Genomic DNA, 23854 nt, shown 5'->3' on the forward strand with positions numbered 1-23854 from the left:
GCATGAGCACCATGTGTTTTGTACATGGAAGTTGTTTCTTACGATACAATTTCATAGCTAGTATAGAATGTGTTTTGAGAAAGTCTTGATTACTTTGCTTAATGATTATCCAACCTGGTAATGGATCAGGGGTCAGTGCTTTCGCAGGAGCATTGAAAGACACAATGTTTTCAATAAACATATACATAAGCTAGCAGATTAATAATAAAATAAAAACACAAAACAGTACTTTAGATTGTTCCTGTTTATTCTCTTAGTGCTTTCTTGCACCAATTCTCAACCTATGTTACACAAATGTATTTTGACCTTTAATAGACCAAAACTTTCCAAATCAAAGCTCTAACAGGCTTGATTAAAGATGCAACGTATCAAGGCTCTTATGGACACATCAATATGATGCAAAATAGATGAAAACAGCAGGTGAAAGAGCAAAAAAAGTCTAATTGTTTGATTGCTTCTTGTACAATAAAATAACGTTCTCACTGAGAACTCAGATAAACAAGCACGTTTTTAACTGCAGACTTTTACAAACAAAGATGCCAGCACTTTACCCATTTCATCTTGACAGATGTGTTTTAGTGATTGTTCATATTAGGAAAAGTGATTGAAAAACCTAGAGGCTGACGTTAATATTTACGCTTCTTCTCGGTGTGAGGACATTTAAGGCTCGTGAAATCAAGCAGAGACACGTGTTTCATGAACGGCTTGTTCTGCTGATCTTCTCTTCAATATTGCAAATCTCTGCTAAAGTCATCGGTCACCATCATCTTGTAAATCGGGAAGTTCAATAAACCCACAATGTAGTCTGATATAGACAGAGACAGTCCGTGTCCTCAAAACGCGCCACTTCCTCCCGTTTTTCTGTTGTAATGACAATTATTTTAGGACAAGGACACTGGGCAGATAAAATTAACAGTCTGTTTGCTGCAGTCTTTGCCTCGCTCCAGAGAAGCATGCAAAGAGGTGGTAGATAGAAGGCAAATGGGATTCATCCATCTAGACGACATGGCTTGTTTCCCCAGCAACGGAGGGAGATCCTGCTCTGTTGGATGCTCTGGCACGAGTTGTGATCCCCTTCCAGCTAAAGAGGCTTTCCTGTTAAACAAGAGAATTTAATAAGAGAATGTATATGACTTCTTTTTATTCAGTCCAATATAAACAGTGGCTGACCTGAACAGTCCCTAGAGAGTGTGCCCAGCCTCCCGATGAGTCTTTCACGTGGGGTCTCCCTCTTATGGAGGTGGAGACCCCTGCTGCGTTGGCCTGAGCTGAACCGTGAGGTTTAGCTGCTTCTGAGACTGCAGATGTTGACGTCTGTTTACACACTGCAAGGTCAGAGTCTGTATTCTGAGCTGGGGCTGTGACCGCTTCCTCCTCAATGGGAGTTTCTTGAGAGCCCCCGAGGACAGAGGAGGAGTTGGAAAGTGGGGGAACCGATCCAGAGACAATGCTGAGTGCAGGGCTGTTCTCCCCTGAGGTGCCAGGAGGCGTGGGGTTATTCTTCTTCCTGCGCAGTGTGTCGATCCAGCCGGTGCTGTGTCTGGATGCAAAGGAGGCTAGGCCCAGAGACGACAGCCTCATGTTTTTCCCAGATGTGATCAGCTCTCCAAAGCCTTCTTGGTGTGCAAAGGCGTAGCCTGACCTCCTGGAACCACCACGAGCCCCCAGCCGACCCTCTGACACGCTGCCAGTGCCGCGCCAGACACCTCCCATGCTGCGACCTGCTGGTTTACGCCTTTTTTGACGCACCAGCTGAGTATAACGCACCTGAGGACGACAGGGTACAATACCATATAAAATGTTTTTTATTGCTAATAATGTCAGAATTATTTTGAAAAAGACACAAAAACTCATATTAAAAATTGATAAATCAGAAAAATGGCTAAAATATCAAAATTGAAAACACTAAGGTCAGAATTAAAAGAATAGAAAATTAAAGCCTATGATAAATGTTAAAAAAGTCAAAATTGCAAGACTGAAGTCAGAATTAGAAAATTAAACACATATTGAAACAAAAATGGTCGCCATTCTAAAAAAATAATCCTGAGATTGAATGTTTTTAAATTTAAAGTCAGAGCTCTAAGATAAAAGTTTCTCAAAATAAAGCCTAACAATTCTCAAAATAAATTTAAAAAGCTGTAAGGAAAAAAAATTGAAATAAAATATATAAATCTGAGATTAAAGCCAGAGTTGTTAGATTTAAGTCAGAATATAATGAAAAAGTCTGACCTTTAATCACAAACATTTTTCTTAAATGATCTGTAACAAATACCACACACATTTTCTTTTCTATCTTTTTTTTTGATTACCCATCTGCATTTGAACCCTTTGATAAGATTTTCTTGCTATTTTTTTCCCGGTTGGGACCCCAAATATTGAATTTCTCCTTTCAAATGTAGCAGTGATGCAGTAAGCTGCCCAGTGAAACTAACAACTTCTCACTTAGCAGAGAAACTACATGTAAATGAGATCAGGAATTTCCTCACACTACCTTAAGAGTTGCTCTGCTTGATTGACCAGTGATGTCAAAAACGAAACTTTAATTTATTCACACTTCCGTCATTTGGGTACACTGATCAATTTAAACATTTGCAGGGTATTGAGAGTGCACAAAACTTGTGACAGCACAAATTTGTCATTTCACATTCTCCAATAATGCTGAATATGCATTTAATCATTGATTTATAAAGGGACACACTGGGAAGACAAGAGTGCAGAAACAGAGGGATCATAAAACGAGAACTTTAGTTTCCTCACCGTGTCTGAGAGTTGAGGCTTGAGGTCCAGCTTGAGGAAGCGGAATGCCAAAACTGGAACTATGCATATTGCAGTGGCCAGCGCAATAGTTAACCACACAACTGGCTGCAACAAGGTGTTCTGGGCACTACCTGTACTCACAAACACACAAAAACATGAACAAGTGTTGATAAAAACCTCTTTTTTGCTAACTCACTGAATGAAATTACTTTAAACTGCAAATACACAATATTGCCAAAAGTGTTCTTTCATGTGATGAATTTAAGTAACACTATTTTAATCCATAAGGTTAAATATGACGTGGGCACACCCTTTGCAGCTTCAACAGCTTCAGCTCCTCTGGAAACATTTTCTAGGAGGTTTAGGAGAGTTCATGGGAATATTAAACCTTTCTCCCAGACGCACATTTTTGAGGTCCAGCACTGATGGTGGACAAGAAGATCTGGCCCACAGTCTTCAGTCTAGTTCAACCTACAGGTGATCCATCAGGTTGCGGTCAGAAGTCTTTGCAGATGGATACAGTTCTTCTACCCCAACCTGACTCATGTCTTTGTGGACTTTGCTTTGTGCACTGGTGGGGTTATGTTGGATCTCAACTGTTGCCTCAAAGTCACATGGCATTGCTAACAATCTCTGGATCAAACGCCCATTTACAAAAAAGCAATCCATAATCCCCCCCTCCTCCAAACTTCCCACTTTGTGCAAGTTCTTGGGTAATATCTCACTCCTGGCAACTAACAAACCCAAAATTGTCCATCAGATTGTAATAGAGAAGCGAGGCTCCTCACTTCAGAGTATGAAGGATTTTATACACCTGCAACCATTGAAAGGATTCTTATGATTTGTATTGTGAGAAATTGCTTTTAGTAATAAAGCGTGAAGCTAGAGACACACTGGGCATGTGACGCGTGTTCAAGAACACACTAAACCATGATCAATTTTGGCAGTTTCATGATTAAAGGGGACGTCATCCGTACGTCACTGCCAAATCCGAGACCCCGATTGGTCAAAGTTTGACCGCTTAGAGCCTGAAAATGGTGTGGCTACATGGAAACGCAAGTTTTGAACGCAAAAACATTTCTATAGACTTGTCATTTGAAGTGGCCGATTCAGCGCATGTTGCTGAGGGCCGTGTGAACATAGCTTTAGTGTTTCCGTGCTATTTAATATAGATCCACTATTCCACTATCACCCTTACCGCCGTATGACTCAAATGTCAGAGATTACAAGACACTAAAACACCCTTATATCTGACTGAAGTTTGCTTTTTGAAGAAAAAGCATGAAACTTACCTACAAAGTGGAACTGATTGGGAAGATTTCTGAAGAGGGTTTGGCTGTGCAGCGCAAACATGATTGTGAAAAAGGAGCCCAGAGAGCCCCACACAAACACATGGTTGAAGACAGTCCAGAATCCCGTGTCCAGAGCGATCTGTAAAACCATGCAGACGAGATTTAAGAGACCAGGGGCAGTGCATGCTTATATGGAGTTCAAATGAGTTGAATACAGTTGATTCCAGCATCAATCCGGTTTCTCTCACCTGCACACTGACCACAATAACCAGGGCTGTTGCTGTTGTGACCGCAAAGCTCTGGTAGTCTGCCAGGGGAACTCCGTTGCTCTGAGTGGCATCTGACAGCACAGCGTAAGGAACAAAGAACAGCACCACTGATGTATAGATGCCCTGAGTAATGCAGATGAAGAACTCTCTCTTGTTGAAGAGGAGATTGAGCTGCCCAGGTTCATACAGCTTGGGATATTCCAGGCTTCTCTGATCTGGAACATCCTGTAATAGAGGAAGTGAGAGACCTCATCAGCTATAATAAGACGAACAATGGTAAAAAGGCAGGATAGTGGTCTAGTGGTTTGAAAAAGAAAAATGCAAGCATAAGCATGTGAAGTCAAAGCGGGAAGAAAACTATTCATGGGGGACGATTAAAAATAGATGGAGAAACAATGTGAAGAAAAAAAATGAACAGACACTAACTTAGAGCTTAACGTAGTTTCCCATCAGACTTAAAATTGCAAAAATACTTGTAGAGTCTAAAATTTGTGAAATAAAGAATACTAGTTGTAGAATGTGAGCTGGAATGCAAAGGAGCAAACATTAAAGACCTGGTCAAACATCCCCATGGCCAGCACAGGGAGGGACGTGTACACAATGTTGTACAGTGTGATGAAGAACTGATCATACACCGTCTATAAGAAGGAGACACACATACAGTCAAAATGGAGATAATGACCCTTCCCCAACCCCTGCTGGTTTGTGTGTTTTCTTCTGACCTGGGCAGAGAAACCACAGAAGAAGCCAAACCAGAAGTGCACCATGGTGAAGGCAAAGTTCTTGTAGAAGAAGTAGCAGAGGAAACGGCACATGCGCAGGTAGGACCAGCGGCCGTGGACCAGCAGCAGGCGCTGGAGGAAGCGGAACTGGGCGAAGGAGTAGTCACTGGCGAGAACGGCCTGGATCCCCTCCTGCCCGGAGATGCCGACACCGATATGAGCACCTCACGGAGAGATGAAGGAGTAAAACCTGTCAAATTAGGTTTTGTAAAGCTGGAAATGCAAGACTCCTCATTTATGCAAAGAAGAAAAAAACAAAAGATGTACAAAGAATCCCAATTTATGGGCTTAAATGCTAAAAAGGTTAAAATAAAAAGAGTTTTAAAGCATATGCATCAAATCAATGTGTTTGTTTTTTTAAACAGGAAATATGAGCAAAAAAGATGTATTAGTTGAAATAATAATAAAAGGATTTCAGGGTGACACTCCTTAAAGATGCATCAGAGAAAAATTAATAACGTACAAGTAACAGAGTACATGTTCCATCTTTTTATGTTTAATTTAATGCATGTACCCTTAAAGTGACATTCGAGCAAAAAAAGGACCCAGCAGACTGTGGTTGTCACATACTGTCACAGACTTTTGCATGTTTGGTTTTGTTAGGGCAGCAGCATCCAGCAGCTCAACATAACAGATAAACAGATAAAGGATTTAAAAAAAAATCTCTACAAGAAGACAAACAGAATGCAGAATAAGGTAGAAATGTGCAGCATTGCACGAGCTGTAAAATGTACTTCAGAAACAACAAAGTGTTTGTCATAGGAGCTGCAACAATTACATTTTATCTGGAACAAAAACAATCTCCATTAAACTAAATAAAAAATTTGTAATTAAGGAATTATTTAGTTAACTTGACTGATTAAAATAAAAATGATATATATTTATATAAGAAGAAGATAAACTGTTAAATTATTCAAACAATAGTCACATCCTTCATAACTAAAAATTCACTGATTAGCTCAGTTACCTTAACTTTTTGTTATTTAACTGATGATATGTTATTTAACGAGCCATCACTTTGAGGACATTAGTGATTCATTTGGATAATTTTCATAATAATTAACAGCAACAACAGCTCAAAAAAACAAAATTCTGTGTCTGTAAAAAAGAACTACAAACTGAATAAAAACATTCCCTAAATAAGCTCACACAGCGTTTCATTTAAAAGAATTTAAACTGAAAGTTTAAATTCAGACCACTAAGAAGCAGAAGTTTGTGTTTCAGTCTTAGCACTACACCCATGCTTGTGTTTGTGAGTCTGGCTTCAGAAGTTCCAGGAAGTGACCCAACCCTTCACTGAGATACTGATTGCATTTCTTCTTTCTTCTACACGGATACATTTCAAGAAACGTAAATGTAAAAGTGTTGACATAAAATTCAGCCACAAAAGATGTGGCAACTTTTGCACAACTCTGACTAAAATAGAGGATAGAATCAGGAGTTTTCATTAGTCTTCACTTTTAGAAACATTGATGTTTGGAGAAAAGACCAACCTGTTGGTAAGAAGGATTTGGAAACACTGCAGTCAGTAGAATCCAGTTTCTAAACTTACTGACACGTCACAACACGTGCAACACACATCTTTCCACACAGAGCCTACTTCTGCTGAGAATGTTCATAGCTTAAAGACAGACGAAGAACTCGATTCTCTGTCTTCTAACAATAATCTAGCTACACTTCTTCTTCCTAAATGTCACGCATTGATCCTTCCCTAGTGGCAAAACTCACTTTTGATCATGCTGACATCGTTAGCGCCGTCTCCTACGGCCAGAGTGACGGCCTTCTTATGCTTCTTGATGAGCTCCACCACCTGGGCTTTTTGCAGTGGGGTGACCCTGCAGCAGATCACCGCTTTGCACGCACAAGCCGTCGACAGAAACTCTTCCTCCATGTCTGGTTCCAGGGCGTGAGCCTGAAAGAGGACGGAGAAGAAGAATCAACATTCGAATCTGCACTTGAATATTAGATGAAGAAAACAAGAGATCATACCAGGCTGTGACCGCTGATTACGAGGGCAAACTCTCCAGAGATGCTGTCCATGAGGTTTGAGGGAATGGGAGGAATGGGAGGACACTGAGAGGGTTTCCTTGCTCCTTCTCCTCCTCCATCTGCTGTTCCATCTCCTGCTTGTCCTTCCTTGCATCCATTTCTCATAAAACCTGCCTCTGCCCATCCCTCTATCCCTTTCCCTTCTTCTCTGGCACGCGACAGCGCAAGCATCCGTTCCCTCGCCCTCCTGGACAGGGAACACAAACTGAGCGTCATCAGTGTCTAGTGATAAACATTTGGAAATGGAGTCCTCCCTTTCAAAATCTTGGTACACTTTAGTGTTTGCTCCTCTACAGGAAGATTTAACCTCTTACATATTGACCCTCACAGTTGAGTGTGTCTGATGGACATCACAGATAAAAACTCATCTTTCAGTGGGACAACTTAAAGTATCGGCAATGGTAAAATACTTTCTAACTCCAATCATGTGTGCATTTTTGACTTTTTCTTGCTAATATGTATGTCCTTTGATGTTCTAGTGTGTATTTTACACATGAGATTTGGGAGAATCTGCACTAAAAAAAAAAAGAAAACTGACCTGAGTTCATGACGAACACTCTGAACGGTGTGTCCACTGATGATGATCACCTCAGTCATATCATCTGTTAACATCTTGCATGAATATCCTATGTTGACAGCTGTCTCTGTGAGGGGGAAAAAAAGGAGGAAAGAAAGAAATATATATTTATATTTGTTGTTTAAAGTTGTCTAAATATTTGGCTGCTTCATTTTTCCACTATGAAACATCTTCCTACTAACAGAAATTGATTATGCAAAGAAATGTTTTGCCTTATTTATTTTCTTTTTCCAGGATAATCCAAAGGGGCTTTTGCTGTGTTGTGTAAAAGTACAGCATCAAATTCTACTATACGGTGTATTTGCACATAACAATAAGTCATTTGATCCAAGCAAGCCTTAAAATAGGGAAATACAATCACATATAATCAATTATACCCACTGTTGCATAAGAGCCATTGTTATTTTGATCACAATATTCTAAAATTTAAGGCAGTGAATGTAAAACCAAAAACAAAGAGAAGCAAAAAAGAAAAAAAAAACTATGTTTAGCAGCAGATCTGGTGACCCTGTGTGGAAAATTTCAGGTCAGTCTGGATGGTAACATCGCCTCTGTTCGCTGAGGTTTCTGAGCCTTTTTAATCAAAGTTTACTTTAAGTTAAATCCCAGAATTTCTGTCTAGCTGAGGCCTGAACCCCACAATCATCACAGCACCATCTTTCTTTTCTTTTGATGTCCCTGCAGTCATTATTTTGCTCACAAACATAGTGGTGCATTCTTTTTATTTTACTAGCGAGCAAAACTATGTTTAAAATTGACTGTATTGAACACTGCAGTGACCGCCTCACCCTGCTTATCCCCGGTAAGAACCCAGATCTTAATGTTGGCCAGCGAGAGGAGAGCAATGGTTTCTGGGACACCTTCCTGCAGCTTGTCCTCTATAGCAGTGGCACCTAAAAGCTAGGCACACAGAAATAAACAATGCATTTGTTTCACACAAACATACCTAGCTACAGGCACACGCAAAAATTGCAACCTGTTTGAAAATGGTAATAAAAAGCAATCAAAACTTTTACTGTTTATGATAGAACAATACATTTTTTATTTAAATAATAAATCATAGGAAATGAATGGATTGAATAAAAAATCACAAATCTAAAAAAAGTCATGGAAGAGACCCACTAGCATTTCTTGTTCTATTTTGTCATAAGTTGCTGCCAGCCTGTCCTCCCTGCAGTCTGTGGCCTTGTCTGCGAACCGGTGGCTCTCTGACCAGGCCTCCCACTCCTCCTCTGAAAGGTCCCTATAGGCCAGAGCGAGCGTCCGCAACCCATCTGCTGCGTACTCCTTTAACAGGAAACCAAACAAATAACACATCGCGGATTATATCCAATTATGAATATTTTATTCAGAATTTTATTTAAATGCAGTTTGAGCAATAGGACACTAGATGGCAGTGCAACATTTGAACTGTTCTTGCTTCCTTACATTAAGGTGGTCAGAAGTGATGCTGATCAGTTCCTGGTTGCAGGGTTGGAGCCTCTCAACTAGCACAGTGTCGGCTCCTTTGCAATACAGACGGATCCGGCCCTCTGGGTTACGCACTGAGTAAATGACAGTGATAAAAAAAAAGAAAATTAATAAAAGAAGTCCCTTTAAATGGCCAGATCTCTCCTCCAGAGCTTGCTTCCATGATGTCATTTCTTTTTATTACAGAAAGTATGACATGACTCACAGAGTCTATTGAAATTTGATGACATTTAAAATCTGTAATCACTATTAAACCCCCCAAAAAAACTGGAGAGTTAAATTTATCTTTGAATTTCTTCAAAGTCTATAAGTTCCTAATCAATTTTACTAGAAATGCCAATATTTTTGCTTTATCAAAACTTCAAAATTGACTTGTTATTAAAAAAAGCATAAAATCTATAATCAAGATAAACAATTAATAAGATTTCCAAATCAACACAACTTTTTATCTTGATTTCTGTATCTAATATCGACTTTCCTGATCTCCAGCTGACAAAGAAACTCTTCCACACCTATCACTGACATCCTCTTGCGTATGTTGTTGAAGTCCAGTATGGCCAGCAGTGAGTAGGTGACCGTCTGACCCATCTCTGTGGTGGTGATGGTACCAGGTGTTCGAGAGCGAAACACAAAGCCGAAGTTCCGAGCTGCCGTCACCAGAGCACCCTCATCTGGAGACTGAGCTTTATAAACCAGCTCCCCTGTACAGACGGATGAGAGAACTGTAAGAATAGAATGTCCAGGTGCTGTCCTGGAGGCGACTCCCCTCTACCCACCTTCACTCTTCTCCTCACTCATAACGGTGTGACAGAGGGAGAGCAGACGGAAAAACTCGTGCGTGTGCGAGTCTCCCACTTTAACTGACTCCAGCAGCTTCTCGTCATAGAAACAAAAGTTTGGATCTGCCAGGGGGTTCAGGGGAGTGAAGTTCAGCCTCTGAGGATTGGAAGATAAAAAGTGAGAGCAAACATGAAAAAATGCAGTGTGTGCATAAAAGAAAGTTTTGATTTCAATTTATATCAGTAAATATACCCACCGTTGGCTGTATTCCCAACGGGCCTGTTAGCTCACCTGAAAGAAAGACAACAATGATTTCCATGAGAAGTAACGTCACCCAGCACGAGCATTCATGAGTGTATCTACATACCATATGATTGTCCATTGATGGAACACTTGTTGAAGGTCATGATGTTCTGAGTCAGAGTCCCAGTTTTATCACTGAAGATGTATTCAACCTTAAATAATAACGTACAAACCAATATCAATTTTTTTAACTGTTTCATTATTTTATCCTGACTGGAGATTTATTGAATCAAAATATCTTGTTCTAGATTGGCCCAGGTGTCATGATTGTGTTGTTTCTCTTTTGGCTTTTCCCATCAGGGAATGAGTCGCATGGTAAACTTGGCAATGTTTTACGCTGGATGCCCTTCCTGACGCAACCCTCTCAAAGCAACCGGGCTTGGGACTGGCACAGAGGTAGAGAAGGGAACAGGGAGCAGCCCGGAGTCGAACTCTGGTTTCACGGACGGAAGGTGCTGCAAACCAGCACGAGCTAAACCGGCTCCCCCAGGTGTCACGATTGTGATTTCAGAAAATCTATTTTTGTACTTTTGAGGTTAGGTTAGTTTTACTTCTGTTTGGTACTTTTTTATACCTTTTTAATACCTTTTTTGTAAAAATGATCTATAAATTTGTTATTTTTGTTTTCTTAATTCAGTTCGCATCTCTGCAGGAGAAGTCTGCAGGATCTTCCAGTTGGCACGCCACTGTCCATCTCTAAACTCCATGAAAAGGTCCCTTTTCAGCTGCTCTTGAGTTGCTGTCAGTGAACCTGCAAGTTTCTTGTTCCAGTGTGTGTTTCTCAGTGTTCAGCTTTTGAACTTCCTGTTTTAGCAGCACCTGCTTCTCTATTGCAGTCCTTTATTTGAGGCCATGGCAACATTAATTACAAAGAAAACTTTAATAAGTAAAACTTTAATTGGTTTTGATAAAAATCAACTCACAACATGGCTCATTTCAGCTAAACTGTGTGGCTCAATAGACTTGAACGTGTGAAGGAAAAGTGGGCCACTTAAAAAAAACGATTTTTCATCACAAAATAATTTTATTTAATAAAACATTAAAAATAAATCTGATAAAAGCTATCAGCAAAAGTATTTTTACATAATCATCTATATGCATTTGTTTTGTACTGACCTTTTGCTGGAATTCTAATGTTGTCCGTAGCTTTTTCTGACATGTCTATGCATATCTCTTGTTTTGTGGTTCATCCATCTGGATGTGTAGTTGTAGTGGATGTGTAGTTGTAGAGTAAGATAAGCTCATTCTTCTCTTAAAGTCCTGTTATATCGCTTGTCCGTCCTGGGAGAGGATCCCTCCTTTATGTGGACATCCCTGAGGTTTTCCTTTTTTCTTCTTACAGAGAAAGAGGGTCTAAGGCAGGGATGCCCCGTTTAGCTTAGTCTGTTTAGTTTAGTTTAGTTTAGCCAATACCTAGTGTATTTGTATTAGTATATGACTAATTTCATGTTCTTATACAATTACCGGTATGAAGCCGGTTGAGACGACTATTGTTGTAATATTGGGCTACACAAATAAAATTGAATTGATTTGGATTGAATCAAACTTATTAATGACAGTTATGATTAGGTATGTTAGGGAACTCACTGTGAAGTTTTCTTAATCGGAGGCTTTGCCCCACCAAACATAGCAACCATAGACCAATCAAATCAATTCTTAATTGTCAAGCACTGCTGTGGCAACAGTTTATATTGTTTGCATTCACTGGCTGTTAAGAGCTGAGATGCTCTAACCTTATGTGGCCCATTTTACCTGATGGCCCTGTTAAGCTGATGTCACTACAACTATAAGTCAGTTTATTTTTAGACTGTTATTGGTAAATAAATCTTTGCTAAATTTAAGGTGTTTCAATATTTTTTGCTCCCATCACACATGTGTTGTCTGCTGTTATGGTAGTTGGTCGTTTCTACATTATAGTAAACAAATGGTATTTTTCAACATCTATATAATCAATTCATTTCATTTTTTTAAATGATAGTGGTTGATTTGATTAACAACTTGCCTCGGACAGATCAATCTGATTGGATCCTAGGAATATAAATCGATTCCTCAATTAGGTTAACTAATCGCTGCGCCCCTACTGCTTAATGAGTTGGTGAGTTTGAATATGGATTTCATTGCTTTATTATCGTGTTGTTTGAAAGTTTAATGTATCAGTAAGTTTCTCTTTTACTGCTGTTAGTGTAGCTGGCAGTCTATATCTGTCTGCTCGTCCTGCAGGTCGTGTGACCAAAGTGGAGCAAAAGGAGAAATGTGTAGTTTCTGTTCACAAAGGCTGTCAACACCACTTCAGCTCTGCTGTTCAGTTTCAGGCAGAAGATAGAGTCACTCAGACCACAAGCTCTTAAAGCGCAGAGACACAGTGATGATCAGTAAGAAAATCTATCAGCCCTGCAACACTAGGATATTTATAGAGTCAATTCTTTCCTCTCTGAGCTAACTTCATTTAAGAAAATCAAGAGGGAAGTGAGGGACAAGACGCCGAGTTGAAGAACACAAGTGTTTAGAATGTGACTGGATCTGTCTTGTTTTAGAAGTGACGGCCAGATGTGTATTTACTTCCAGCCTTGAAAGCAGTCTGGCAACAGAAACTTAGCAACAGAGTGCCCACCTGGCCCAGTTCCTCATTCAGTGTGGTGGTCCGGGCTTCAGCTGCCGTGTTGCACTGCGAGCAGAACATCTGCTGGTCCCAGTTGATGAAGTAGCTGTGACCCAGCCTGATCACTTCCACGCTGACGAGCAGACAAAACAAGGAGGATGATTTTTTCCCTTTGGATTCTGTGCATCCCATCTTATGATTTACTACACGCCTTCCTACCTGACGTAAAGAGAAATGGGCACCACTGTGTTCAAAATAATGACGTAGGACCAAAAAGAAAGGAAGGCTGAGAACAGGAAGTTGTCCACAGGAGGGTCCCAGGGAAGGAAGCTTTGAAACAAGAAGCCCACTTCTTTCTCCCATATTGCGTTGCCGACAGCCAGGATCCCCCCCATACACACTAGAAAGCCAAAGATCTGAAAGATCCCCAAAAATGAGATGTTAGAAACTAAACCCTTTATAGACATTTCAATAAAGTTCACATTTAAAACTAAATTCCTGACACTCAGAGGAAATCTACAGATATATAAAGTAAACGTTTTTGGAGTCTTACCCAGAGGACCAGAGTGTTCATGAGGCGGTCAATGCTTGTGCGTTTGAACTTTGTGCGACCGCTGTTCTGCATTAGTTTGGTATCTGGACCTAAAACAAGCAAAATGTCAATCCTGGCCGAGTATACGCATTAAAAAGACATTAGACATGAAAACACTCGCAGACACACCTGCAAAAATAACAAGGCCATAGCAGGCCTCCGTGTTGCGAAGGACGCACCCTCGAAGCAGCATGTTCTGGTTAGTCAGGGGGTATTTCTTCTCCCTCCAGTAAAGCGTCCCACAAAAACGATCTAACTTGTTGTTGGGAGGCTCACACATCACTTCCCCTTCAAACAAAAGGGACACAATAAGACAATATACTTTTATAAGTTGCTTCCACTTGTCAGTTAACAGTCAAATGCAGCTACTGCAAGACACTTTCCCCTCCTGCAGTGTGATCCATCACCTTCATTGTGTTTTTGTGCACGTATTTCAGAGGCAGAAACCAGAATACTGTAAGGCGATATGAAGCAGTGAGTGGGTTGCTGTGCTGCAGTAATGCGTTTCCCCGGGCAGGTGAGAACTGTGGGGAGTGTTTTGCTGATTCAAAGCTCTTTTGCTGGTGGGTGGGCGATGACATTCATTGGTGGCAGTGGAGGACAGAAAGTCAGCATAATCGTAAGCAATCTTTCCATCAATTGCAGGAACATGCAGTAATAAAACAAATGAATCCCACTTGCAAAACAACCAAGACACGTTTTGTTCTGTGATCTCACCGTCAAATGAAGCCAAATGGTTTGGGTCACACAGTTCAGCTGTCACCGAGATGGACTGACGCACCTTCATGTTTGTCTCTCTGCACACAAACATTTAGTCGTGTTGTCCTCCAGCCTCTGCAGATTCTGAAGATGCGATTTAAAGAATGAGTCGCTGGACTTCTTACCCATCTAGCTCTGCTGTCTCGATGTAACACAAGCCATGAGGTTCACTAGTCGACAACAAGAGCACATCAGCCTGAAAACAGAGAAGAGATGTTTGTATTGACTGCATGAGACACACAGAATAGCAGCAATTCTGAAACTGAAAACCTCATGAAGGTGACAGTATGCACAGCAATCGGATAAATGCAGACTGAGTAAATCCAGTGTAATTTGAGAGTTTTGTGGGTTAAAATGAGCCTGATGGAATTACTTTAGTCTGAGTGTTTCTGACACTGAAGTACTGCTATTATACTTACTGCCACAAACTGGTTGTTTTCCAGTTTTATAATATCACCAACTCGAACATTCATCCACTTTTCATTCTGCAGCCTGCAACAGCAGCAAACCACAGTGACTCAGTTCTGAAGCATCTTCTAAATAAACACTTCTGGTTAATCAGAATCAGAAAAAACTGCAACAGATTGAAACTATTGACTTACGAGCCTCGGATTAGAACCTGAGACTCACGATTGTTCACCTGGTTGTCGCTCTTATGGCGAAACTGGAAGACAAAGACAAGAGGTGTGTTGCAGGACTAATGGGCAGCTTTTCCTGTTTGTGAAAGTGTGGTGCATGAACACATCCTCACATAGTCATCTGTGGCATCCTTCACTGCTGTGATGCTCAGGACCAGAGCCAAAGGCACGATGGTAGTGAACCAGGAGAGGGAGGAGATCTGAGGTATCAGCTGAAGCACAAGGAGGAGGACAGGGAGTTTGCATTTAACTCTGAAAAATACCACTAATATTAAATAACACACATCAACCTCAAATATTTATTTCACTTTAAATGTATTTTTACACATAAAATGGGACTTTTCCAAGCAGCTGGGTTCTAGAGAAATTTACAATCCAAAGAAAATACACCTTCACATGTTCTCACCTGCAAAATAAGCAGAAAAAGGAAGTAGGTATTGGCTACTTCCTGGAACTGTTCAAACAGGTTTACAGGCAGAAAGGTGACGATGTTGTACTTTGATGTCACGATGCAGTTACTCTGGATGGACAGGAGATAAAGAAACATCAGAATTATTTTACTTAGGAATATCTTCCCATCAGACACTAAATAAGAGACATTTTACAAATATTTTAGTCTAGAGTGAACAACATGGGGTTTCAACATAAAAATAAAAGATAGAAAAAAGTAGCCTTGTACAAAAAGAAAAATTGGCAGATAGAATCACAGATGTTAAGGTTAAGTTGCAACAAGTCGGCAACGTGGTTAAAATCACTACAGACAGTTGTTCAGAACGTGTAATAACAAAACAACGAAAATTCCATACTAAATTTCTAACATCCTCTGCAGCTTAAAATTAAAATTAAAAAATAAGAAGTTAGTTGTGAACTTGCTCCAGAATTTATTTATAATTTTCTGTCTAGGTTTATTATCCTTAAAAATTGACAGGGATTAAATATCAAAATATTGATTTTGTTTTCAGATAATGTTGTATTCTTTTACCCCTTCATACCTGGCTTTATTTACAATCATATAAAAATATGTTCTTCAGTGTTTTTATAATTCAAGATCATGCAAATTGGAGTCCTAGATTAAATGGTGCATTGCATATTAGCAACATATGATATAAAAACCAGAAAAAGGGCTATAGGAGTGGTCCGTTTAAAAGACTATATCAGGAAGGCACCATTTAATCCGGTGACCTAAATATCTGGAGAAGAAGCAAAGTTTGTTGAATAAAACAATAAACAAGTTTTGGATACATATCTACCTTTAAATCTATGAGGATACATTTTTTTTATTAGTAGGTCTTCAGTAATTAGTCTCCTTTTATCCAAACAATTTCTGAAAATGTGTTTTTTAAATTTAGATCCATACTGAGATTTGAGATTTGATCTTATGAGATTAATCAAACACTTTTTAATTCATCCTTAAAACAGAGTTGTTTTGTTTTTATCCATTTACATATAATGCTGAAATCTCCAAAGTAAGTGGCGTAAACAGTTCCTACCATGGGATATAAGCAGTAGACAACAGACGATGCTCTTACCGCATACTGAAACTTTTCATTGTACTCTCTGTCATTGGCTTTGACCTTCCTCTCCTCCTCTGGAGACACAAAGGGGAAAAAACAGACAACTGAGCAAATCAAAAGCACAAAACAAGAAACTGAATATTATAATCTGTGCAACACTATTTATAAATGTCAACTTTTCAGCATTATTAGCTAAGTCCAAGTCAGACATTAGTTTAAGTTTGTTTGAGCAAAAAGATGTCATAGAAATGGCTAAATGTGCATAATGTGTAACCAAACACTAGTACTCTACGGTCCTTAGATTTTCATCCAAAAACATAAATGTTTAAACTTGAAAATGTAAAAAGAATCAAACTGAAACTCTTCTTGTTTTCTACACAGTGCCAAACCTCTGACCACTGACACTCTGTCATCCTCTGGTATTCAAACAGGTACTGTTTCCCCAAAACTCTAACAATGACTCTTAGCTCCTCTAACACTAATAAGCTACATTTTTAGGTAAAATATCTCGTCCATGTGTGCAAACATAGGGTCTGCACACTTTTAGAAACTGTAGATTTTGAGATGCTTTCACTCGGAAAAACAACTCTCAGTATCGGTTTAGAAGCAGTAGATGCAACAGGAAGGGACATCGCACAGCAGAAGCCATCAACCTATAATCACAAGCCAACATATAAACAGAACCACTGTGGTTTCCTGTGTCTCTGCAGTTCTTTCGCTGTAAAGCTTTCAGACTCCTACAAACATGAAAGGCCACATTTGTAATAAAACTAGCACATTACTACCTCTGTCCTGCTGAAGACTCAGATCAGTTGATTTACAAAGTTCACGATTGAGGTTGTCTCAAAGCGCTACAAGGATCGGGTGTTAGCAAAAGAGGTATTAATGTCTTCTTTAAATTGATAATACACATAAATAAGGGGATGCAACTGTATATATCTATTTTTATCCATCAATGCTCTCGTAAGTCTTGAGTCAAAACTAAATTGATTTTATTAGTGTTAAGGGACGTTATGCTAAAAGTATAAACAAAAAGAAATGAAACATTTATTTTATTGATTTGTTTATTGCAGTTGCAATGTTGCAAACGCCCCCTGCATTTCACTGCTCCTCCTGAAGGTCATCATGCTGTGTGATCTGGCATCCAGGGCTCAGACTGCAAAGACTGCAAGTATCTCTGTCCTGGTATGGACCAGTCTGCACCTGTCAGGTCAACCCTGAGCAAGCTAACCAGCCTAAATGCATGAGCATCTTTAACAAACTGTTGACAAAGTGCTTAATGATCTGACAACGTCTAGGGCATCAGAAACACTGATGCAGACTTTCTTCGTACAGGAAAACTCTGTGTCAGTATCACTCTGTCCTTGTGAAACTTTAAGACCCCCAATTTTATCAAGACTAAAACCATAAAAAATAACAATAATTGCTAGTTTTTTTTTAAAGTTAGAGTAAATAAACAAATTTGTCTCAATTCGAATGTGCTTATTTGTTACCCTCCGCTGTCTTCCTGCCTCTTTAACACCCTTCCCTGATGGCCTGTGCTCATGAATCAGGCAGCAGCTGATGACTGCAGCCTGATTCATGAGATGCTAAAGTCATTGTTGTGACTGAACCAGAGTCAGACCAGACTCTGCAGGAAACTGGTCATATATTGTGGCTGACCTCATAGGTGAAAAGAACCAAAGGAGTCAAGAGCATAAGTTTGTGCTCTTGTACTGTGTGATGTTTCTTTGAGGAAAAGCCAGGGACAGAGTAGCAGAGGTAGAATGACAGAGCACATCCAGTTTTCTTTGTGATTGAGGATTGGGAACATGCAGAAGCAGATCGGTGGCGCCTAGAGGATTGATTTGTGTCACAGGGAGCAGAAACAAGAACAGACAATTCCTAGCACCGAATTAAAATTGAAAGATGAAAAAAAAAAGCTGGGAATAACTATGAGTCATTTATTATTTTAGTATCAAGAAACAGAAAAAAGAATGGCTCTTATTTTGGGATGTGATGATGTGAATATAGAACAGTTGGTACAAAGTAAGTTCCAAAAATATAATTGAAATAGAAATCCTTTATGTGGACAAAAAAGTGGAAACCAGAGCGATGAAAAAGATGGAATGAAAGTTGGATTCACTTGTCATCATGGGTATGACGGATGAAAGAAGCAGCCACTGGTCGGTGCCACTCAGACTCGTACCTGTTCGCCTCTTTCTCGCCTCTCCTCCATCACATTGGCTCTTTTTCTTTTTGTGCAAATGCAAAACAACTGGAAACCATATCCCCGGGGCTCCTTTCAGCACTGTCATCCTAATTTTCTTTCAAACTAACGAACTTCGGAAGTGCGCTGAACCGACGCCTCTGACCCTCACATCTGCGCAAGGACGCGCGGATGGGTTGGATTAGTAGGACCGTTCCGTCCCTTGCCCCTCCGCCGCTCCCTCTCCCTCCTTCCAAAAAGCAAGTGCAGTCAGGAGCAGCATGGGCTTAGACCCCCACCCCAACCCCTCTGCTCCACCAGATAACTGCACCACCCTTGACTTGGTGTGGCACAAAAGTTCAACGTGTCCCGTATGATACAGCTCCACCGAGCAATTAAAACTATATCAAGTATCCGCTACATCATAAACATGATCCAGCATTACGTAATCACGTTCACCACGTTTGTGTTACTATGGAATCTGCCTCTGCAGGGACTTCACATCGGAGGAGGCGGGTGAACGTGGAAACTAGGCACCATTTTGGATCTGACAGCTACACGGGGACTATTGCTATAGACGGGGATTTGGACCCAAAATGTCTGCTGTAGGGAGGCAGTTTCCCGCTAGTCGGACGGGACAGAGGCGCACTGCAGTGGGCCGGACCGGGACAGGTGTATGAGCACGTGCTGGGAGGGAGGCAAGCCTCGTGCGTAATGTCAAAGAACAACAACAGACTTCATTTTTACTCATTTTAAAACACATTTGGAGAAAATATGCCATCAAGTACAATAAACACTATATAAAAGAAGACTTTAAAAATCCTCTATGTTAGAAAATCCCCAAAATAAGAAATGTTAAAGACACACTCCGATAAAAACTGTGTTTTTAGTGTTTTTATCATGGTCTTTCTCACGATGGAGGATATAAATGTATAGAAAATTAAGCTTAATATTGCATTTCTGTATATATATTTAGTCAAATAGTTTTGAATCAGTAGCAGACTAAAAAAAAATGCCATTAAAAGAGCTTGAAGCAGTGAGTAAACCCTACAACAACAACAAGCCACAAGCTCCCTGCTCTACTCCATTCTGACGCATCCACTTGCAGACAAATAAATGCATTTATGTCTTTGTTTTCCTTGTCTAAGCTGGCATCTGGCTGGACGGTTCCAGAATTGCTTGCCATTTTTTTGCCTCGATAATGTTAGGGTTGTGGGTGTGAGGGGCTGTAAGCTAGAGCAAGAGAGTGTAAACAGATTGTTGATAGGAAGTGCGGGCAGGCTCACTCCATGCCAACAGTCCTACCCACAACTTAGAGGCAAATTTTTAATCAACTCCTGCCACTTTGCAGAAACTATCTCCCAGAAAACAACAGGTTTTTTTAATGTTGACTCAAAACAGCATAATCACGATTAAAAGACTACTGGCAAAATATTTTTTCTAAACAGTTCTATTGATAGGTAAAAATGTCTCTTATGTGTCTTATAAACTTTCCATGACCTGTCTGGTATCTAATTTTTCCAAAAACATCAAACACGAGCTGTTCCTCTGGTTTAAGGGTCTGCAAACTTCAACACGAAAAGAGCCATTTGGTCCTGTTTCTTTTTTACCAAAACTCACCAAGAGCGCATAGTCCCACCATGCAGAAGAACACACCTTAATAATGTTTTTGTGGTCATTAAGCCATTCATTTTTTAAAACATTGCTTTTAAATATTGCAATAATTGAAATATAACAGTGTTACATTTTTTCTATATATAATAATTTTTGACAGCAGGATGTACAAGTTCCTTTCAAAATAAAACACATTTTGTGTCAAACAAGATCCTCCTACTGCATCAGATTTACGTGAATTTAAAAAATGATACGAGGAAACCACCATGACATGTAGAATCCAAATTTTAAAAAGATCCATTCATGTGAATGCCATTATTTTACTGTAATATTGTGTGTTTTCTGTTTTTAATGTTAAAGCGCTTCGAGCTTCACAAAATGCATCAGAAGCGCTATTTTATAAATAAAGTTTGATTTGATTTGATTTACAATAAGAACTTAGCCTCTGGACTACAATTAGACACTATTGTTCAGCAGAAGCTATGAATATGTGCAAATTAACCCATTATTTATTCTATTCGTTAGCAATTTTCCTATAGGGCAAACCAATGTGGCTCTGAAGCCTCAGGTTGCAGACCCCTGTTCTTACTTCCTGATCCTGTCAAAGAAAACCTCAACATTTTTAGCCCAGACACCTCCAGCGTTGTCTTTTTCTCTGGCCCATTGTCTCTAAACCATACATGGCTGGTCTCCACACTATCTTCTAAACCTTTTGTTCTTGCTGACCCTCCGGGATTCCTACAACAATCATCTAACATTACCCTCTGCATCCTTCTTGCTCACACCAACCCTTTGGTCTTCCTCTAAGCTTTTCACCATTTCCAACCTGCTTTTACATGCCTCTTCTTCCTTCTTCCCCACACCTGCATGTAATAAACATGTTACGTTTTTCAAGCGCTGACCTGGAGGAAGTCTCTTTCTGAACATCTCCACTCAGCTGGTGTCCTGCTGCTGTGGCCCATGAGACTGTCTGTCTGTCTGCAGAGGAAGTGAAAGAATCAGAAACATCATTCAAAAAAAGAAAGACATTATTACTTGCTGGACATACATACACACACACAAACACACACACACACAAAACCCCTCTAGATTATCTGGTTTATTGGAGCTTTAATGCGGAAATGACATTAGGTAAAGGAGCTGAATTTGTCCATGTTGTGCCTGGAGGCAAGGAAGTTATTTAGGACACTGTTTGTGCGCTGTGATTAAGTCTCTCCACCTAATTTATGCTGAACCATTACTATTACACACTCCATTACTTGTGTTCGGTGTGTTCCGTCTGAGCTAAGTGCCAGCCAGGGCTGAAAGGCAGAGGATGACAGATGAGGCCGCAGAAATGAGGCATTAAAAATCTTTCTCTTGGGTTTAGTGGTGCATGCTAACAGACCCAACACGGCAGACAGGAGCTAAAGACAGTGAGCCTAAAAATCAATATTCTTGTGGAAGAGCCGCTCTGCCTTTGTCCATGCGAGTCGGTCCGATCAGTTTTCAGCCACTGACTCCAATGTTGGTGTTTTCTCTCTCAAGATGGGCCCATTTTCCTTGCTCTCTGGTCACCTCAGAGATAATACCAATATGTAGAAACGTGAAATTTCAAGACTCCCCAAGCATTTAGCACCTCCATGCAGCTCCGGAAAATAGAATATCTGAAATGTAGAATTTGGGAGACACCTGCAAGAAAATCTGAGACTTTTAATTTGAAAATCACTATAACCTTGTTGATCAGGATGGGGTTTAAGGGATTGAAAAACTTTGCTTTAGATGTTGCTTAAAAAGCAAATAAAAAACATGTTTTTATGGCAAAACTTTAGTCAGATTTGAAACCTCTTTAGGGAAACAGAACTTTATCTGTTTTCCTAACATGAGTCTTACAATCAAAAAATATTTAAAATGTAAAATTTACATCTTTAAGTTCAGGTTATTAGGTTGTGCTTGCTGCACTCATTGTGAATTAATGTAAACAATTCATGTATACATTCAATAATGATTCTATAATGGAAAAAATATGACAAAAATAAGTGCAAACTGGTGTAAAAGTGCTTGACAATGAGCATAAATTACACTTATAGCCTGTTTCCAATTTTTTTTTAAATCTTCTTACTTTAGCATAATAATTTATGTCAGTTTCAATTCCTTGTATTTGTAATTTTCATTCTAGAGACCGCTTTGCTTGGCTGTAAAAACCAATTTTCCATCCTTTTGATTTAAAGCAAACAATGAAGAAACTTTCCTTCATAAAATTATGTATTCTGAAATTAAAAATGAGAAAAAAGCCGTTTTCTGGCTTGAAAATTTCTAAGACGTTTCTGGAAAGAAAAACCGATTCATAGTCACAGTTATTGTAATGCAATAACTGAACTTTCATGCAACTGGATGCTGATAGATATTTACTAAAACAATCACAAGTAGATATGTTTTCTGCAAATTACAAAGTTTTCTACCTGAGGTCCCAATCCAATGTATTGCAGCTTAAATGTTACAAAAATAAGCCTTTTGCTGCATCTTTCTCTCCCAGGAAAAAAGAGCAAGTTAATGGATTGGCAACCTATTTGACACTGTTGTAGATTTATTTAAAATCTCTATCTTAGAAAGTAAAAAAACAGCCTCCCTAAATAATATTTTTGGGCCATTTATTTGCAGTCTCTACAAAAACGTATAGTCTTAGCAACGTAAAAAATAATATACTTTCTGAATAAAGCAAATATTGCATGAGCAGTTTTGTCAAATATAGCAGTTTATTTCTTTTTTAATATAACACACAATAAAATGGGCCAATGTTGTTGTCTCCGTAAAGAAGCATGCAATGCCAAAAGGAAACAACAACAAAATAGACACCAAGCAGATGACCTACATTGAAAAAGGTCACTTTTTACTTGAAGATTTCCTCTTTGTGTGCGGCTCGTTGACTGACACATTTTAGTGTTTTGATTGTTTTTACCTCACATTCATATGAAAATATAATTTACATGCCAAACATTTTCTCAAACCCAAAATAGGGGAATTAGAGTTTAGGTAGATTCTGTACATCACGCAAAACCAAAGGAAACCTCTGAAGTCTGGAAAACCACAGATGACTAAGGTAAGACTAAGAGGACCTTTTGGGGTAACTATGGAGCCGCTCTGAAGACAGTATGTACTTTCATAAGGAATAATTTAATTACAGAGCTCTCAAAGTGGCTCTGTTTGACCATCCATCAGATACATCACAGTAAATGCAGTTACACTGATGTGTCTGCGGAGACATGAGCAACTTTCACTTCGAGTTTGATCAAATGTGACTCATACAAATGTACAGAGACTCCTTAAAACAATGCATGTGACTCATACAAATGTACAGGGACTCCTTCAAAGCCCCCTCCAGTACACAGCTGTCAAAGCAAACATCAGGAAACAAACGCGCCTTACCGTTTGGAATTGGGCGTTAAAAAGTGATTTGTAGAGGAAGTTCTCCCACAGCTGCAGCCATGATGGACGACCTGGAGGCAGAGCGAAGAATCAAGGCCACTGAGGTGCAGAGGAAGGCAACGGGATACCAGGGATGCTCTGCAAACATGATCCGAGCCTAGCAGGGAGGGACCGACTTCAATGAGGAGAGAGGAACCGCACATGGGGGAGGAGGAGGGGGAGGAGGAGGAGGAGAGTTTGAACTTAGCCTTCACTTTCTCCACCTC

The 23854-nt window shown here is 39.7% G+C and overlaps 1 protein-coding gene across 2 annotated transcripts; it reads right to left on the bottom strand.

Annotated features, from left to right (window-relative positions):
- Positions 1-229: 229 nt before the first annotated feature.
- On the bottom strand, positions 230-23725 carry atp8b2 (ATPase phospholipid transporting 8B2). 2 transcript variants are annotated; one of them, XM_020710209.3, is made up of 30 exons: positions 23589-23725; positions 21086-21161; positions 16397-16455; positions 15274-15387; positions 14981-15079; positions 14832-14893; positions 14649-14721; positions 14355-14425; positions 14188-14267; positions 13600-13758; positions 13432-13520; positions 13098-13294; positions 12891-13011; positions 10344-10431; positions 10233-10267; positions 9973-10132; positions 9709-9897; positions 9155-9270; positions 8849-9013; positions 8515-8626; positions 7688-7793; positions 7090-7336; positions 6829-7012; positions 5041-5264; positions 4873-4956; positions 4298-4543; positions 4050-4188; positions 2758-2888; positions 1171-1767; positions 230-1095 (listed from the first exon to the last, which is right to left on the bottom strand). In XM_020710209.3, exons 2-30 carry the CDS (start codon positions 21108-21110, stop codon positions 997-999), a joined length of 4071 nt encoding a protein of 1356 aa, XP_020565868.1. In that variant the 5' UTR covers positions 21111-21161; positions 23589-23725; the 3' UTR covers positions 230-996. The 2 variants fall into 2 exon arrangements, with proteins under 2 accessions (XP_020565868.1, XP_011483577.1); XM_011485275.4 differs by lacking the exons at positions 21086-21161; positions 23589-23725 and adding an exon at positions 18570-18830.
- Between the last annotated feature and the right edge of the window lie 129 nt (positions 23726-23854).

Source organism: Oryzias latipes, chromosome 16, assembly GCF_053564925.1.
Source record: "Oryzias latipes strain Hd-rR chromosome 16, Olatipes_Hd-rR_3.1".
NCBI classification, from domain to species: Eukaryota; Metazoa; Chordata; class Actinopteri; order Beloniformes; family Adrianichthyidae; genus Oryzias; species Oryzias latipes.